The 19,751-nt window shown below is 46.5% G+C and overlaps 1 protein-coding gene across 3 annotated transcripts in view; it reads left to right on the forward strand.

Annotated features, from left to right (window-relative positions):
* The first annotated feature begins 545 nt into the window (after positions 1-545).
* LOC132071087 (uncharacterized) overlaps positions 546-19,751 on the forward strand; it is a 60,527-nt gene continuing 41,321 nt past the window's right edge. For all 3 annotated transcript variants that reach the window (XM_059468390.1, XM_059468391.1, XM_059468392.1), the window contains exons 1-2: positions 546-1,142; positions 19,213-19,288. In XM_059468390.1, the coding sequence (XP_059324373.1) occupies positions 1,074-1,142; positions 19,213-19,288 (145 nt within the window). In that variant the 5' untranslated portion in view covers positions 546-1,073. The remainder of the gene's footprint in view (positions 1,143-19,212; positions 19,289-19,751) is intronic.

Consider the following 19,751-nt stretch of genomic DNA (forward strand, 5'->3'; position numbering starts at 1 on the left):
GCTGCTGCCAAACGTGTCGGCGCCTTCCTGTGGGTTCAAAGTGGCCGGGAGCCTATCAGTCAGCCCCTGATAACTTTCCCGACTGTTTTGCCAGGGAGGTGCTGAGGGACTGCCCATGGAAACGGGGCACCTTGCTCGTGCCCGAGAATGGCTGGTGCAGCAGGAGCTGGTGCCGGCCTGGCCCCGCGCCTGCGTTTCTGTGGGGAAGGGCTGTGGCGACTTCCCTGCTGCTGGGGTGGCTCAAGGGACTCGAAACCGGACCCCCGAGCCCTCCCTATGAATCGGGCTCTGGATCGGAGGGCAGGACAGACAGGTCACGGCATCCCGTTGTGGGATCTCTGGACTGAGCGAGCTGCGAGCCAGGATGCGGTAGCGCGGAGCCAGCTGCCAGTCCCTCATATCCCGAGCAACTCGGGGACCCAAGGAACGCCGGCGGCCGGGAAGGGCCGGTGACCCTTTAAGCGGAGTCCCCGCCCCGTCCCGCCCCGTGCCGCTCCGTCCCGCCCCGTCGGGCCAATGTGCGCCGCGGCTGCCGCGCCGCTCGGTACAAGTTTCCCGTGGCGGCGGAGCCGGAGGGAGCCGGGGTGGTGTCTGTGGGCCGCGGTAGCGGCGGGGCGCGATGCCCGATGCCCGCCCGGGGCTGACCGGGCGGCAGCGCTGCCATGAGCGGAGCCCGGCGCCTCGGCCAGGGAGCTCTGCCGTCCCGCAGTGAGCGCTCTGCGCCGAGTGTCTCTCGTCCCTCTGCAGCACGCTGCCAGCTGGTACCTCCCTCTTTTCTGAAGCGTAACTGAGGAGGGGGTGGAAGGCAGAGGAAGTTTGGTGCTCAGTTTTTTTCTGTAGGCTTTGCAGAGGGATTCCCTGTGCGTGGCAGCGCGGAGGGCTGCAGGACGGGGTGCGGAGGGGCAGGGGCACGGCCGGAGCCGGGGCTGTGCGAAGCCGTGCCCCGCCGTGTACCTGCGGCTCTGGATGCGAGCTCCGCGCAGCTCCGCCGAGCGTAGCGGCAGCGGCGCGGCTGATGCAGATGCGTGCGTGTGTGTGTGCTTAACCCTTTCTTGGCTCCTCGGATTTGTACCATGCTGAAGATCCTCACCAAAAAGCTCAGGAACCAGAGTTTGAACGAAATTCAACCTTTCCAGCTAAAGGTAAGGAAAGCCGGTTTTGTCTCGGTTGTGTTTTGTCCCCTTCAGGTAACTACTGAGAGGGCCTTGAGAAGCTGGAAACTTGCAGTGTTTATTATGCCGGGTCAGTTTCCTCTCAGCCAGTGTGCTTAGGAGGAACTGGCCCAGGCTGTATTCCTGTTACTTAAAGTCCCGTTTCTTTGCACTCAGAGTTACCCTGTGCAATTCAGATTATGCATCTGTCTTCATACACCTTTCTGTATCTGTCTGTTCTTCAAATGTTTTCCTTTTGATGGGATTCACATTTAACTGTGTAGGCATTTGCCTAGATACCTTTGTATGTGGGCAATCCGTAGCCTCTCAGCCCTTTCCAGGCTAGAACCTCACTGTGCTAGGTACTGTACAAACATGATTTACCTAAAATGCCTTTCAGCTCTTTATTTGCATTTCTCCTTCTTCTGGTCTTCAAGGCCAGAATCTGAGCTGAAGTTTGCAGGCTGGATCATTGCTTTGACCCATAGCTTTCCAGATGCTTCTTACATCCGTTTTTAATGTTTAAAATAAAACTGAGGACCACAGATTCAGGATGAGAACTGTCTAAGCCCTTCCTGCCAAATATAAAGAGGAATTTTTGAGCCATATACCGCAGGATAAAAATGGAGCCATGACGAATGCGAAAAAAATACCAAATCCTGATTTGGCAAAATTGTTGTGAACCAAGGGATATCCCCTGAAATCAGCAGAGTTACTCTGGATTGGCATCAATGCTGTGGGAAGTGCAGCACCTGGCCCCAAATAAAAGAAGGGATCTGGGAAAAGTAGCAGCCCTCGTTGCCCGAGTTGGGGGCTGGGGATCCGTATGCCAGACTCTAGTGGAGTCTTTTGTATGTGTTACACAGAGGCTCGTTGCCGTGTGGCTGCACTTCTGCGCAGCCACTCTGGACAGGCTGATGGCAACTTTGATGAAACATCAGCACTGTTTCTAACAAAGTTTGCTCTACTTCTTCCTCCGGGGATTGCACATTCTGTGGCTCTCAGGGGAGGCAGGGTTAGGTTTTATTTTTGGAAGTAAAGTAAGGGCAATGCTTTAGGTTGTAGTGGATTGATTCAGTACAGAGTATTTACAGAGGCAGTGAGGGTTTTTTTAACACTGTGTTTCTGGACCTTACAGCTGCAATCTCTTCCTTTAACTTTCTTGTTTGTCTCTTGGAACCTCAGGTTGTGAAACCGTGAGACTCTTTGGAAGGAGCTCTCAGAGGTGGATACAGCCTTCAGGATGCTTGGAGGCATGCAGGAAAATGTGCATGAGTGGGCATCTGCAGCCATTTTGTTCATGTTAGTGCCAAGGTTTTGTGCTGCAGACAGGTGGTCTGCATTTTTGCAGGCTCAGTAGAGGCAGTTCAGCTTGCACTGTGCCTTGTTTGCAAGGCTGTTCCATCAGAGCTGTGTCTGCAGCCTGCAGTGGGGCATGCTACAATGACTGGTATACATGTGTATGGGCAGAAAGCCAGACGTGCAAACTCCGGGTTTAAATCTGTTTTGTGGGCCTTTGGGGACCATGTGCAGCTGCCTGGTCTTGGTTGAGCCTTGCAGCAGCATACTGATTGCTTAATGGAGTGTGCAGTGCTCTGTCTTGGGTGTTGGACCAGAGCTCCTTGCAGGTCTGGACCCTGGCTAGGTGTCACAGGGGTGAGCAGTGTGGAAACTTCTGGTGGCTGTGCTGTGCTTCATGGACCCTGTGTCAAGGCCAAATGCCCTGTGCCATTTTGCTGTACTGCCCTCATGATGTGGGGCTGCCAGGCACTGACCAGACTCAGCCTTCTTGGCCTTTCTGTGTCTGTGCAGGTCTGTACGTAGTCTGGCTTGTATGGTAAATGCATTATTTAAAAGGTCCTGTGTGCTGTCATTGAAACCTACTGAAAAGTTAGGTGAGAGCACAGAACCAGGTCTGTAGGCCTGGTTGGATAGGCCTGGAGCATCAAGGTTGGATAGAATAAGAAATGATCTACATTGACCACTCAGAGTGCTTTCTGAGCTTTAATAACAGTGTGCTTAGCTGCTCATCTCCTTCATTGCCCACTCACTGTAGCACTTTATGACTTTTTGGGAAGTTCCCAAATTGAAGGTAAAGCAAGCTGCTGGTGTGCTTCTGGATTACAACTGTATTGAAATTAGCCAAAGCCAGCTTCCTTGGGTAAATTGTCTACTCATTTTTACAAGTGTGGAAGACTTGACCAATCTTGGATTGGCATCCAAGCTTTGGGAATCTTTTCAGGATGAAATTTCTTCCCACTATAAAGGCTTTATTTTTGTATGGTGTGTCTTGAATTGGTTTAGTGTGGCTGTAATAGGGCCTCCTAGTTTTCCCCTGCTTGGAGAAGCTGAGAGGATGCCATGGCCTTCTGTAAGTGAAACCAAAAAATATGCAGTCTTGGGTGTTGATGTAATGGACTTTTTCCATTCTAAAGCTGGCCTTTAGGCAGTTGGCAGCTAGGGCTCTTCAGAGGACTTTGACTCAAGATGTGCTGGTGTCTCTCAGAAAGTGTTCCTCCATTTCCCTTTCACCAGAAGTCACCATGGTGGGAAGGGAGGGACTGACTGACACTTCACCTGATGTTGGGTTAGCCTACTCAGCCAGCAGTTTCTGATAAGGGTGGCTGGGCTGTCAAGTGTGATAGTTAGGGTTCAAATTTGAGCGCCTCGCCTTGGAAGACAGCTGACCTTGCTTCACAGAATCCCAGAATGGGTAAGGTTGGAAGGGATCATCTGTTCCAGGCTCCCTGCTCAAGCAGGGTCATGCTAGAGCATGTGGCACACGATTGTGTCCAGGGAGCTCTTGAATAACTCCAGTGAGGAAAACTCCACAACCTCTCTGGCCTTGGTTGCCCACACAGTAAAGAAGTTCTTCCTCATGTTCAGGTGGAACTTCCTGTGCATCCATCTGTTCCTGCCTGTTGCCCCTTGTCCTGTTGCTCAGCACCACTGAGAAGAGCCTGGTTCCACCTTATTGACACCCCCTCTTTAGGTGTTTATATACATTGGTGAGATTGTCTCTATTGCCTCTTTGAAACTGACCAGGCCCAGCTCCCTCAGCCTTTCCTGGTAAGAGAGATGTTCCAGTCCCTTTATAATCATTGTTACCCTCCACTGGACCCACTCAGGAGCCCCACGTCCCTCTTGTACTGAGGAGCCCAGAACTGGACACAGCACTCCAGATGTGCCTCACCAGGGCTGAGCAGAGGGGCAGGATCACTTTGACCTGCTGGCACTGCTCTTCCTAATGCACCCCAGGATACCAGTGGCCTCCTTGGCCACAGGACACACTGCTGGCTCATGGATGGCTTGTTGTCCACTGGGACCCTCATGTCCTTCTCCACAGAGCTTCTTTCCGGCACCTGAGCCTGTGCAGGTCCATATGGTTATTCTTCCGCAGGTGCAGGACTCTGCAATTACTTTTGTTGAAGTTCAGAAGATTCCTCTGTGCCCATCTTTCCAACCTGTCCTTCTGAAGGGCTGCACAGCCCTCTGGGGTATCAGCCATTCTTCCAAAATTTGTGACATCAGTGAACTTGATGAGGAGGCATCTGCCCCTTCATCCAAGTCATTGATGAATGAGTAAAACAATACTGGGCCCAGTATGGAACCTTTGGGGATACCACTAATGACAGGCCTTTATCCAGACTCTGCCACTGATTACGACCATCAGCCAGTTCTCAATCCACCTCTCTGTCCACTCATCCAGTCCATGCTTCCTGAGTTTGCCTATGAGGATGTTGTGAGAGACAGTGTTGAGAGTCTTGCTGAAGTCAATGTAGACAATATCCACTGCTCTCCCTTTGTCCAGCCAGGCAGTTGTTTCATTTTAGAAGGCAATTGAGTGTATCAGGCATGACACTGGTAAATTCATGTTGGCTACTCCTTGTCATCCATGTAGATAGACACGGCCTCCAGAATGAGGCATTCCATCACATTTGTAGGGATTGAGGTGAGGCAAACTGGCTGGTAGTTCCCGGACTCCTAATTCTTGCCTTTTTTGAAGACTGGGATAACATTTGCTTTTTTCCAGTTCTTGGGCACCTGTCTGATTGCCACAACCTTCCACAGATGATCTTGCATGGCCTAGCCATGGTATTTTTCAGCTTTCTCAACATTTGTGGAAGCATCTCATCAGAGCCTGTGGAGTTGTGCATGTCAAGTTTCCTGAGGTGTCTTTCCATTGGATACTTGTGTCCCTGTAGCAGGGGCAGCATGTCCACTCCTGAGCTCTTAGCACAGCCTGTTAGCTTAAGAGCTTCAGCTCTTCAACCTTCAGCTTCTGTGGCTCAGTCCAGGAAAGGAGAGGGCATTGTGCCTTGGTCTTTGGTCTACCACTTGCTTCAATGGTCTGGTGTTACTGGCTAGATATTAGGCCAGATTCAGGAAACTTTTGGGCTGCTTTTGAGCCAGAAGTAGATCTGACTTCAAAGGTTAGGGATCATCTTTGATTACTGCTGGCAACTAAGTCTGTTCCAGAGCACTTGAGACAGAAGGAAAAAAGTGGGATCAGGGGAGTGTGGTAGTGGAATGCTTCAAAACCAGCAAAGTGAGAGGGGCCTGTAACTCAATGCCTGATTTGAATTTTTTTTTTTGTGTTGGTTGTCCAGTATTACAGTCTAGTATAGTTTTTTATTATTTTCTTTATTATTTTCTTTCCTGGTTTTAGAATTGTAGCCTTGAGAAGCACTTCCTGAACTGTTAAGTCAGGCTGATCAAGGAGCTTTTAAAATGCATATCTTGGGCTTGCATGTGGGTTTGTGATGGAGTGCTGATATTGAGCCCTTGAAGTGTTCTCTAACCAACTCCCTGAGCTTTCTGTAAATCAAATGTCTTCTTCATCCCCACAATTTGGAGTAGGGGATTCTCACACAAATGTGTTTCTTCCAAGTTTCTCTTTAACTCTTGGGGCCTTGCTATTTATGTAGTGGCTCAAGTGTGGGTGTCTGTTTTCTGAGCTTTGCTTGCAAGCAAGCTCCTTTGGGCAGGGAGCATCTGGCTGGAACAAGTCTGTGCATTGCCAGTCAAACTAAGCCTTTAATTAGTGGCCCTAGGTGTTATCAGAATGAAACAGTTGGATTGTGGTGTGTTAAAAAATTAACTGGCTGGAACATGCAGCTAAAGAAGACTGAGCACTTTAAAGGTGGCAATTTCATTCCAGCTTGCTGTTGACACAAACAACTTTGGAGGTGACACAACTGGTGTTCTAATCAACAAAAGCTGTTAAATTACTTATGTACTTGGCATATTCACTTTGGTCTTGGGCAGAGATAATACAGACATGTTTGTCACTTTCTTTGTATCAGTGATACAAAGTTAAATGTGAGTGTTCTGGTGACAGGGTATTTCTCTTCTACATAACTTTAGCCTTACATTTGCTTAAAGGGAATTGTGTGCTAGGTGCTAGCAAAGCCACTGTGTCAGTTCTCTTCATGTACTCTTGCAGCTTGTACGTGAGCATACACATCACTGGGGGCCAGAAAGTCATCTCAGTTATTTCCTACTGGCATCTGTATCTGGAATCAGCTGAAAGACTCTGGTCTGGCTGGCCAGCCCTGACAGGCAACTGGGAATCATCTTCATCCTCCCTGTGTGAAGGGGATTCAGCTGGCTGTGCAAAGTGAACCTCAAGGCTGCAGGCAGTGACTCCCTCAGTCAGTGTCCCTGTGGTAGCTGGTTACTCCGTGGAGCTGGGAGCATTATTTTTTTTCTCCTTAGACCAAAAAGAAAAAAAAAAAAGAGTGGAGTAGCATTATTATTGATGCACAGTGGGTATGCTCTCAAAGATCTGCTCAAGTGCTCAGGCTAACTTTGAATGAGGACAGACTGATTTCTGCCTTCCTTTAGGCCGACTGCTCGTTGTGTGTCACAGGTCTTCAGCTTGGCACAGGGAAAATTTAGCTTTGTCTGCTGTGGTGTATGCAGGTTTTCTCTCCTTTGTGAGTTTTTCAGCATTGTAAAATAATGGGTTTGTGATTCTTTCTACTTGGCTTTGAAGATCTGGATCTTTAAGGGTTGTCATCTTTTCTGTGCAGACATTCAGCACTGATAATCTCCTGTAATGACTTAATTCCAAAGAGTGATACTTCAGACAAATTGCAGATGCTGCATATACAGCATGATGGGGCATTCATGGAAATTGAGGTAGTGTGAGACATTCTCTCAGCTGCCTTTATGATGGATAGGAAACTATGGAGGAGCTTAAAAAAAGTCCACTTCCCAAAGGCACAAAGAAATCTCATTACTTTTCCTTGTATTTCCCAATTTTTGGTTCTTTATTTGAATGAAAAACTAGATTCTGAAAAGCCAGTGCTATGTATTTGGGGATTTCAGTGAAAACTGATTATTTTTCTTTGCTGGATAGTGCAGTTTTTAATTTCCTGCTGTCATGCATTGTCCTACAAGTTCCAAATTTGTTGCACTGTTTGGGATGCTAAATGTCTTCTTGAGCACGTAAAGAGCTCATATTTGAGGTGAAAACAGAAAGCAAAACCAGGTCATTATTTATTTTAATTATATGGCTTTCACAAAAAAGTGGGTGGACTTTTTTTTTTAATAGTAAAAAGCAAGGCTTGCATGTGCTTAGGAGAGTTCTGTGGAGTGGTGGGTGGGCAGGGCACCGCTCTGCTGTAATGTGTCAGCCTGGCCAGCTTCCCTGGCTGTTCCTGGAGCACGCCTGGGGTCACAGCAGTGTTGTTGGGCTCCCTCAGAATGGGAACCAAGGGCTGTATTCCCTTTTCAGCGGGAAATAACACTCCCACACACATTGTAGGCAGCGCCGGCCCCTCCCACCCCCGTGCCTTTATCTGTAGCCCCTGTTCTCCTGTTGAGTGGGATTCAGGTTGCCGGGTGATCCAGCTCTTCCTAGCAACCGGCACGGCAGGTATGTGTGTGCTGGGCTGTGTGCTGCCCCAGGAGCTGCTGGACGTGGCCCTGGGCAGCGCCTGCTTGTCCCCTTGTCCCCCTGCCACCGGTGAGCAGCAGCCAGCCGGCTAAGCTGTTTGTGAATAGGCACCAGCGCCACCCACAAGTGCTCAGCGGGAACACCCAGGCGAGGATTTAGAGAAAAGCCAATTAGTTGTGACCTTTATGTGCGCTGAAAGCATTCCCTGTGCAGCGAACTCTGCTGTGACCCAGGCCTGGGAGTCGATGTAAGGGATATGTGGCCCAGTGTGACCTGTGCAGAGCTGTGTCCATGCCAGTGTGGGCACAGGGCTCCCCAAGCTGTGCGGATGCAGTTTCTTCTGTTTTGGCATGGTCACGCCTTGTGGGTGGACAGCTCAGGGTGTCTCTAGGCATTTTTTCCCTCTCTTGCTATGTTCTTGTTTTTGTTGAGGGTTTTTTTGTTTGTTTGTTTTTGTCTGCTTTTGTTTTGTTGTTGTTTTAATCTCCTTTGTAATCACTGCAGCACACCAAGTGCTCAGCCAGGTGAACTTTTGCTGTTGTCCCGTTGAGCAGCTCTAGCAGAATTGGAATGGCACAACAGAGTACACTTGTGAAGAACTCACATGATTAGTTCTCTGGACCATCCTTGTTGGCTTCATGGAAGGTGAAATACCATGGATGCTTATGGAAACTCCCTGTTGGACTTGTATGTAAGAAAGTATCTTGCTTGGTACATTTGCACTGAAGCTGCCACATGGCTGCATGTGCAGTAATCCAAATCCTGATTCTTTCTAGTTATTCTGTGTTAGCACAACAGAATGTCATTTAAGGGTGGCAGGGGTTAAAAGCCTAAAGAAGATTCTGTGAGTGCTTCCCAAAGCAGCTGATGTGGACCAGCCCCTTATTTCTTTGTTTCCAGCCCTCTCCTCCCCCAGCCCTTTTCTTCAGGCAGCTCATCACCCAGGCTCAGCCTGCTGCAGAGAACTGCAGCTTGCCCAGGCCTGAGCTGTGGTGCTGGGAGCAGATCAATGTCTGTGTGTCTGGCGTGCACCCTGTGGATGAGTGTTGTGAGCCAGGAGATGGGTGAAACCTGGGGAGGTGTCCCTAAGGCATAGGGATAGCCATGGCATAGGGATACCTGGTAGGCTGTGGGTTGCCTCCCTCAAACTGCGTGGCTGGCTTGGTTGGTCCTTGTGCCCACCAAACACACCTGAGAAAAGGCCTCTGCAGCTTTGCCTGGCTTCACCTCCCCATCCTAGCTCCAGCATCAGGCCACATGAGAAGAACTCTGAGTTCAGGGCTTGAAACGCTTTCTAAGGAGGAAAAGGAAGCCAATGCCTGCCTTTAGGTCTCCAGAGGAGGCTTTTGTTAGTCATGTCTCCTGTTTCATGGATAGGTTCACCTGAGGTTTGTTGCCTGACTTCAGGTAGATGGTCCTTATCTAAATTGAGATTTATGAAAGAATGGGAGATGCCTGGTATTTGTGAGATGTCCAAATACCTCAATATTCATAAATGTTCACAATGAGAGTAGGCACGCCTTAGTTTCTGGTATATCTAGGGATATAGACTAGTACTTGGTAGCTGATTAATTGATTTCTCTGGGCTACAAACCTGTTTTTGAGCCAGGATTTCAAGGAGATCAGTCAATTTGAGTTGCTGATAGCACAAAGATCCTACCCCTTCACACCTATTTTATTCAGCAATCTGTCTCATCTTACTCCTTCCTAACAGGGTCACATTGTTTCCATGATGCATGCTGGTTTTTATTTAACTGATGTCCTTACTTCTTGGCATAACACAATCTACCATGCTCTATATGGACATAAGATGAGAACAAAATTTCCTTTAGTTGAATGGGGAATTTCCCATCTCAAGGAAGGGTGCCAGACAGGCAGCTAAGTTCTCCAGTTTGCTAAGAGTGTGTCTGGATGTAAGCTGGAAAAATATAAAATAATCCTTCCATATCCTGTCACCCAGTTATTACACACAAAGCTAAGTGGTTATTCCAGACAGTTGTCTGCAGCCAGACTATTCTTGTGTGGGTTTTTTTTTAATATAGTTTTTTCTTTATTTCTATGAGTTGGTTATTCCAAAGGAATAAAGTTCTATGGCAAAGGCTAATTAAGAGGAAAGAACAGAGATATTTGGTGTGAAGCCTATAAACTGAAATAATTTAGAGGCTTGAAAAATCAGCAGCTTCCACATATAGATTTTTTTGTTCTCAGAGAACCCTTTTTGTTCTGGCTTGGACAGAGCCAATCACTTTTGGGAAACCCCTCAATGGTATTTTGCAGAGGGCTGCAGTGCAGTGCAGCTTTTCCTGTCTTGCCCCTGAACTGATATGTGGGAATGCTAATTCAGTATGTGGTGCTGGGACACTGCCTCAGGAGCGCTCTGTGGTGGGGTGAGTTGGACCTGGCAGAACACTGTCCCACTTTGCTCTGTGCGTCCCCCTTGCCTTGTGACATTGCAAGTAATTCCATGGTGCTCTGTGTCCCACTTTCATAAATGGGATTTAGGAGCATCCATCCCATATGAGACCTGCAGTTTTCCCCAATAGCCTATCCTCCTGCATTAGTAACCCAATAAGTTTCTTCTGCCGAAACCTGTTCATTTTACACCACCAAATCTGTGTAGGGGTATTTACATGCAGAACATCCAGTATTTCACATCTTAACTACACACTGCCAAATTATCACCTCTTATTTGTTTAGGACCTACCTCATACTAATTTAATTTTGTGCCTTCTGTGCTGTATTTTGGAGAAAAGAGTAAATATTCAGATTCTATCTTTGTGAATATTCAAATTCTGTCTTCTTTTCTAGGTCATCCTCTATGTGTGGGATGATTTGACAACCCATTTGTCAGATTTTCCTAACTAGGAACCACTTGGAATCCCAAAATATTTACCAGGAAAGGATCTGGTGCAGTGAGAGACATTACAAGTTATGACATGTTCCTAACTCTTACTTTGAAGGTGCCTGACCAGACGGATCAAAGACCTGGTCTGAAAGGGTTAACCTTCTGGTTTGCTCTCTGATAAAACACAAGAAGTTTGGTGTAAATCCACAGAGATGAAACAGCTCTCATCTGCTTGCACTCAGAGGGGTTAATGTGAGGTTTTAAGGGGAGGAGAAGCCTGAAATGTCTCATGTGCTCCAAATGTATTTTCCAGCCTGACTGTAAGGCATTGTTCCTTGTGTTTGCAAATGTGGCTAATGTAGTTCTTTATGGCTGAGCAGAGGTGAGTGTCGAGTGAGGTCTCCCAACACAAGCAGCTTCTCCTCGGCTAAGGAAGTCTCTCAGGGCAAAGGCACTTGCCCTCTGAGTCTTTTGAGTAGGGAATAGAGAAACTGTTACCAGATGTGTTGTTTATGCCAGCTGCTGTCAGCCCTGCTTCCCTGGTTGAGGGCACTCATGGAATGCTGAGGAGCTGCTGAAAACTGCCTGAGAAGCTGGCCTGTGCAAAGAAACCTTTCCCCATCACAGCAATAGTAACTGGGCTAGGCTGGTGGGGTGGGCTGTCACTCCGGAGGGCTGTGTTTAAATCCCTGTGGCCAAGGCAGGAATGGCTGGCACTGGTGTGAGCAGCCAGCTCCCGTCCTCCCTCCCTGAGCAAATGCATTACAGATAAGATCAGCTATTAGAGGTGCCTCTCCAGTTCTAGGTGTCCCTTGTACTGTCTTCCTCTTGTTTCTGAGAGGGTTTTAAGCCTCTGATAAATAGCATTGCTTTTAAGCTGACTACTTGGAGCTGAGGTTTAGCAGCAAATGGGCTGTAAATTACAGATGGAGCTAAGTCACTGTATCTCAGTGCAGTGTGGATGAGGCCCTGTGAAGAAGGTCTTTAATCCTTCGGGTCCTTTTTTTCTTCCTGGATTGCTGTGCTTTGTGGTGTCAACACTGCTGAATAACACTGCTCCTGCCGGGTGTGAGCCAGGGATTGCCAGGGCTCTGAGCTGAGAGCTGTCAGGGAGTGGATCTTCTTTGCAAAGGGATCTCTTTGCATCACAACTCTGTCGCTGCTTCTTTCTGATACAGTTCTTTGTTAGCTCTCATCTGTGCTATGTTGTCTCCCCTCACAGGATGAAAAAGCCTAACAGGTGAATGCCACCCTCATGAGACTCCTTGAAACTTGTATAGGAATTAGCCACAGCTCTCTTCATTGCAGCAGCAAAGCTATAAGTAGAGTAACAGAGCTGTTGAGAAACTCATAGTGTGGTTCTGTCACATGCAGGTGACTGCCACCTGGGGCCAGGCTGGCTGGGTGTGTGTGAGGAGCAGAAGCTGAGTGTGGGACGAGTGTAGGAGATTGGTGGGACACTTACAGGGAAGTGGCACACCTGGGAGCTTTATGTGCAGGTACAAGTGGAGCTGGAGGAGTGTATGGTTTCTGTCACTTGCAGCAGAGCTATAAACCTTAACTAGCCTCTTAAGCTAACAGCATAAGGATGGTTTGAGAATTTTGTAAAAATTCTTGCTACCAGAAGGAGTGACATATATCACAGCATGGAGCTGAACCATTCCCCTGGCTCCCATGCTGCAGAAGTGGTCTTACTTTGGAACACAGTGGTCTGGGAAGTCAACAAGGAAATTGAAGGATTAAAGACTCTATTTCTGTGGTAATACCTTGGTTACTAGACCCCATCCACCTGCTGAGTGAGGGCTGTAGTGACTTTGTTTTATCTCTATTTTTAACAAGTTAAATTCATAACATTGAAACTGTGGTTCTAAACATGACTGCAGTTCTGTTTAATCAGAGAGATTCTTGTTCTAATAGTGGCTTTAAGGATAAATAAACTCAATAACGTCCTCTCAGATTTGGAGTATTTTGTGTGGTAAGGAACAGAGTCTGAGTGGATTTTGCCTAGGAGGCCTTTTAAAGACTAATTTTTTAATTGCTAGCATTCCTTTTGTGTCTTTTGCTGGCACAGAAGTGTGATGCTTGATGGGAGGAGTGTGTGCCTCTTTATGGGTGCCTATGCCATTGGTAGAACGAAGTCTGTTCTAATCTGTTTGCAAGTAATTATTTCTATTTTGGGTGGAATTTAAAAGCATGATCTTAGTTTTATTCTTGTAACAGTATTTGCCCAGAGTTCCTGAGAACAGACCCTGGATGGATAGGAGTCTCAATTGCAGGCATCAGCTGTATTCCCATCCCTGGGACTGGGGAACATGGGGTATCTAGTTTCTGGTGCTTGTGCACTCCCAAGTGTTCAAGCACCATAGGCTCACTGGTGGTGTAAGCATACCTTTCTGGATTAATGATGAAGCATCAGGACTTGCTGGGTTTCTTGGGTTGGTTGGTTGGTTTCTATTTTGTAAATCCTCTGGTGTTTTTATCTTTAGTCTTGTCCTGCAAAATCATCTCAGCTGAGCCCTGGGAAGAACAGGGGAAGATTTTGAAAAAGAGGTTTGCACACTCTGACTGCTGCAAAAAGAACTGATGTGGGGCAGGTAAAGGAGTGCAGAGAATCCGCTGTGTTGGCCTGAGCCATGTTTTGACTAGTCAAAACAAGAACCCTTTTCCAGGGCTGAAGCCAGCCCCACTGCACTTGTCTGCATGGAGTCCTCTGGTTTACTCTGCTTGCAGATGAGGATCCCCAGTACGAGGGTAGTGTATCTCTGCTTTAGTTCTAGTCAGATCTGTCCACAGGTGCCAGTTCTTTCCAGAAGCTGTAGACAGTATGGTCAAGACACACCTATGTATTTGTTAAAGTGCAGGTGGATGAGGGAGAGGATTTAAAATGGTAAGAGGACCAAGCTCCTCACATCCATGCACCACTCATATCCTCACTGTTCTCTGTAAGCCTTGTGCCTTCTTTTCAAGATCTAGGTAACCCTGTTTAAGCCCATGCTTCTGGAAATGCAGCTCAGTCATTGCTCCTCAGAACAGAAGCTTGCTTTCCATATTCTTTGATTAATGACTGCCACCACTTGCATCCTGAGAGTTGCCAGTGACCATGTTTGCTAGTGTATGAGAATGGTAAGCACTGAACAAAAATAATAATTGTATTGTTAAAGCATTGCAGATTTGGGTACCTAGAGTGACTCTCTGCTTCCCTCCCATCTGTGAAACCACTGACAATTAATACACTCCAGGCCCATGCCAAAGCTGGCATTCCTACAATGTTTTGCTGTACTAGGCATAGTAGGGCTCGGAAAACAAGGGCCTCAGGGAGTGCTGTGTCCCTCTGGCCCATCCCAGCTTTCATTTACCCAACAGCTGCTCTGTCAGGACCACGTTCAAGGGTTGTGAGCCCTAGGTTTGTCTATAGCCATTTGCAAGGAAATGGTGGATAGAGTTTGAAGGCAGACCTACTGTGAAAATTAACAGGGAACATAGTAACATGGAAAAATATTCTAGAAAAGCTTTTCCAAACCAGGATGGTTCTTGCTGGGAGTTTATCTGTTGAGGGACCCCAGGTATAACCTGGGCAGTCACATCTCACGTGTGGATGTTTGAAGATTGAACTGAACTTTTCTTGAGGAGAGAGCCAACCTGATGTACTGGCATAAATTCTCCCCGATAATCACTGAATATCTCTGAAAATCAAAGGAGATCTTGGGAAAGGAGTTACCCATTAATTTGAAGGTCTGTTTGACTCATTCCTTCCTTCTTCCTAATGTTCCATGGCTCAAAACTGCCTTTCAGTGTCTCATCATCTACCTTGTTTTCCAACTTTCTGATTCAGTCTCTTATAATCGGTAGGATGGCACCTCCCTCATTCAAGATCAGGCAGTGTCCCATGGCAACTATACCAGTTGTTGACCTGGAAAAATATCACAAGGGAAATTTAGTGAAGCGTTTTTGCTAAATCCAAGTGGAAATGGAGAAGAGCCAGCAGTAGAGCCCTGTGTTGTAGGTTGCCCATGTCTGTAGCAGCTGTTCTGTAGGCAGCGTGGCAGGGGGGAGGTGATTACTGGTTTCATTTCTGCAGTTTGAAGTCTGAAGAAGTGGAAATCAGTTCCCCATCACAGAGATACCAGTAGTCATTGCTGAGCTCATCCATTGCTTTCTGGTTGTGTGCCAGGAACCAGGGTGTGAGACCAACTTAGTGAAGTCTCTTTCCAGGGCTCTTGGAAGGGACTTCACTTAGTTGCAGAGATTCCCAGCAGTGGTCAGCCTGAAGTGAGCAAGCCTGGGTCACAAACAGCCTTGTATGTACAGCACAGGCAGTGTTGGCCTCTGCCAGGGAAACCACCTCCCTGGAGGTAAACTCCCTCCTTCCCTCCCTCCCCTGCTCCCAGAGGGAGATTGGGAATGATGCCCTCCAGCCTGTGGGCATTCTTCATTCAGGCTGGGAACGCAGGGTTGCCTGTGGTCAGTTGTATCTTTGTATTATTTCTTCCTCATGAACATACCTCTGCTGCACCAAACCATGATGTTGGTGTTTTAGGTTTTTAGGAGCCTTTAAGTGGAGCCTGGTGGGAGTTTTAGTCTGCCTTCGAAGTGAGATTTCTTATCCTTTGTAAGCTCACAGATGATTCTTAATATCATTGCTTTTGATTGTATGATAGCAGGATAATTTCTCTTCTGGAAGCCAAACCAAGAGGAACTCCACTTTAACATAGTGGGACTTTTTAATTGTCTGATGTATTTCAGAGCTTTAGACTTTGAGGGTGATGTGATCCTTTAGGACCTGTGCAATTTCAACTGCAGTTTATTACTCAGTTGACAAGCAGCAGTGTGATCAGAAATACACATTTTTCTGTCTCTAGTTTTTTTTCTTTTATCTCCTAGTTTGTCTTTCATGTTAAAACTCCCTCAAAAGTGTAAGCTTTACTCTTAAGTTTTCCTTAAATACCATCTGGTTATTTTACAGCAAGCCATATTACTAGAGATGGATGGGAAATGAAATGGATGGGGAAGTTAGTTTATGTTTCTGTCTGGAACAGAAGGAGTCCTTATCCTGACTGAAGGCACATCAGGTGCCAGGGCTGAAGATCCCAAGCACTGAGTGATCCTCATCAACAGGAGGCTGATTGCTGATGCATTTACTGAAGAAAAACTGAAGGGTGAATGGCCTGCTGTCCTTTGGTTTTTGGCTTCTTTTGTGCCATAGCTTGTAAACATTCACACATTTATGTGAATTGAAGATTTTTTTCCTATTCTCTTCAATTATACATGTCAAGGCAGAAAGTGTGTTGTCCACAGTCCTGGCAACTTTTCTAGTTGCTCCAGCTTGAGCAAGAGCTTGGACTATGTGATACCAAGAGGTGTCTTTCAATCTATCCATTCTGCAATTGATGTGCTCTGAATGAAGCCATGATCTGGTAGGACTTTTGACATGAAGTTTTCCAATTTTCTGCTACAGCAGTGCCACAGTTCTGAATTTCTGAGGAAAATGGGGCTGTACTGCCTTGGACAAAAGTAAATCTGTGGCTAATATAGGGGAGGCTGGAGGCCTGAACACAGTACTGCTGTGTTTAGTGAAATGTTTTTGAATATTTAGGAGAGGGTACAGTTAAAGCCTGGGAAGAGTCAAGGGAGAGAGTATTTATCTTCAGCCACTCAGAGCATTAGTCTTTGATTTCATAGATCTTTAGTTTTTGCAAAGTCTTGTTATCCAAACTGACAGAGAACCCTTTTTTTTTTGATCTTCCATTAATCTTTGCCTGTGTGAGGTATCGTGGCAAGGAGTTTCAGGTAAAAAATTTCAGTTCTACAAGATTAATGGTTAGCCTACAAGGAATGATGGTTCTCTGTTGGGGGACATGAAAGCTAGAGTCTCTTGTTTGAAAGATTTTTCTGTGCTCTGAAGAAAGCCTCTAGCAAAATGTTTAAGGCAGCTCACAAGGGAATTGATCTTTGGTTGCTTGAGGGACTGGGGAGGGCTCAGTACAGGAGAGTTACCCATAGGAGGCTAGGGGCAGACAAAATTTCACTTGCACAGGAAAGAGTGAATATTTTGGAAGTCCAGGATTGGTAGACACAGACTTCAAACGTCAGTCATGGACTCGAATCCACCTCCTATCTTCAGTATCTCGAGCCAGTGACATTGTGCAGTGGCTGTTTGACCTGCATGTGCTGGATGTCATTGGCTATTTTTTGGAATCGGTGCTGTGCCATGTATTGACATTCATTCACATTGTACAGAAACTGGAGCTGCTAGGTTTCCCACACAGAGCTGCTAAACCTCGCTGAAAACCCTGCCGTGTCCAAATGAAAGGTTTTTATGTGGGAACGAGCCACAGCCTAAGGTCAGTACCTCTCCAGTTAGAATGGGAGCCTTAGCTTTTCTAAGGGAGACAGGACCTCTGTCTGTCTGTACAGCAGCCACACAATGGCACCTCAGTGTCAGCTGTCCCCTCTGTGAACTGCCATGGTACAAACAAGGTATTATACCTGCTCTGGGGACAACTAGAAGTCTCTGTATTTGGCAGTGTTCCTCAGTGCCAGCTGCCTTTATTAAATGATGCATGTGTGTGAACGCATACAAGAAAATTGTAGTTGTAGAAGGAAAAACAACGTCCTGTGTTTACTTCAGGAATATCTGCAGTGGGGATAAATCTGAAATCTGACTTGCCTGATTCATCTTTTGACTATTGAGAATGTAGTTTAAAGACTAACAAGAAAGGAAAAGATATTTTATTTTCTCAAAGGGCAATGTAAATATAGAGGGACAAAAGGTAGCTTTAAAGAAGGAGGGGGGGAAAAGGTGTCTGCATGCTTTTGGGGGGAACAAAATGCAACAAACATAGTCCTGGAGGATGGTCACAAAATAGGTGTGTTGATTTAATAGCTGTCAAATTCAGGATCAATCAGATTTTGTCAACTATTATTGTTTCTCTGCATCAGCAGTGTGTCTTTCGTAGACATGTAGGTAAGTGTAGCTGCTCTGTGGTGTCTCTGGGTGGCTGAAACACTACAAAGACATCTCCCCAGGGTGGTGAAGGTAAAATGGGTCCAAATCAGTGTCGTGGCTCTGTGCTTGCCTCCTCTTTGTAAAAGTCAAGCACAGCACATCAAAGGTGTAAAATGGAAGCATAGCATGTAACTTTTGGAAACGTATTGCCGCTGGATTCTGTTGTGAGCAAGTATTTTGAGGCAGCTAAGAATGATAGCCATGTTTGTTGTTCTGAATAAAAAGGTGTAAGGAATAGTGGAGTTCATCTTGCCGTGATCATGTTATTCCAGAACTGTTTCTTATAAAGGTTGCTTTTAAGTATTGCATTTTCCTTTGACTCATTTGGTTGTGGCTGCTGCCAGAGACACATACTAAGCTGTGTAGTTCAATGGTTTGATCTAATAACTTCCAGGTAGGCTCTTTGCAGCTGAACAAAAGTCACTTTAGTAGCAAGGTAGGTAGGATTTCCTCTGTGTAGGAAACTCAGAGGCAGCGTGATCTATCTGACCTATAAAAGCTTGGTTTCAGATCTCTCAGTCCTCTCAAGAGGCAGCTAGCAGGTTTGTTCAGTGTTAGACATGTTTTGAGTAAGTGGCTTGTAGTCCATTGGCTGACACAGAGTAGATGTTCCTGAAAAGTCTTGATATTGACAAAATATGTGAGTTGTTGTTAATCTTAGAGCATTCAAAGGTGTTCAGTAGTACTGTAAGTTATCTCCTGGAGGGGACAACTTAACAGTATTGTCTGTGTTTCTGTGAAATCATGTTTCTTTTATTTTTATTAAATACTTCAGGGTTGGCCTGTAGAAAAGCAAGATGAGTCTGTTCTGTGGTGGATTGTGTGTGAACTTCAAGGGGGAAGTGTGGGTACACACACAGGATGGCCAAAGCTAATGTGCCACTTCCATTTGTGGGTGCCTTGCAAGTGCTGTTGACAGGATGTGTCTCTATCTCGGCAGCGGCGATTTTGGAGATTCGGTTATCCACGTGATGTGGATGTGGTAGGCCATGATGGTTGTAAGCTACGTGTCTGGGAAGTGAAAGGCAGGATATGTTCATTGTACTTGGGAAAGAGCTGGCAGTGCAGCTCTTGTGGTGGAAGCAGCAGTAGTTTGTGTGTTCTGTGTTGCTGGAAGTAAGAGGGTACGATGGGAGGTTGGGGCTGGGAGACTAGGATGTGCACACAGGAAGGTGCCATGGCTGGGTGTGTGTGGTTAGGTAGGGTGGCTCCCTCCAGGATATGAGAGGGGGAGGGTGGGGGAAGTGGCTTGGGCAGCAATATTCAGTGTTCATGATGAAGCCTTTTCTTTCTCCTTGTCCCCTAGATCTCCTGTCCCCCAAGTGATGAGGACAGCGATGACTCTGAGGGAGAGAACCAGGAACTTGCTCAGATCGACAGAGGTAAAGGGATGAAGATAGAAGGATCCCGGGATACTACGGCTGAAGTCAGTTTTTCTTTTCACTCGTGCTCTTGCAAGTGCCTCCTTCCCAGTCCCCAAAGTACCACAAACAGATGCATTAAATCAGTCACCTTTGAAGCATTTGGGACCTCACAGGGAGAGGCTGGTGTTATCAGATGCTGCAGTTGCATTTTTATCACCAGAAACAGACATTGTTAACCATGTGTTAAAGTCCCAGAGCTGAGACATGGGGCAGAGATGATCCACAATTGTTCCAGCAGCAGAGCTGGGACTAAATTTTTATCTTCTATTCCATGCTTTTGTGCTTGGATCATCTTTGTTCTGGGTTTCCTCATCCTTGCTATTTTGAATTTTAACCTTCAGTTTATTAATTTCCCTGGACTCATTATTTGATTATCTCTCTCCCTTCCTCTTAGACTGTTGGTATTGTGCACTATATTCTT

The sequence above is a fragment of the Ammospiza nelsoni genome, chromosome 3, assembly GCF_027579445.1.
Source record: "Ammospiza nelsoni isolate bAmmNel1 chromosome 3, bAmmNel1.pri, whole genome shotgun sequence".
NCBI lineage: Eukaryota > Metazoa > Chordata > Aves > Passeriformes > Passerellidae > Ammospiza > Ammospiza nelsoni.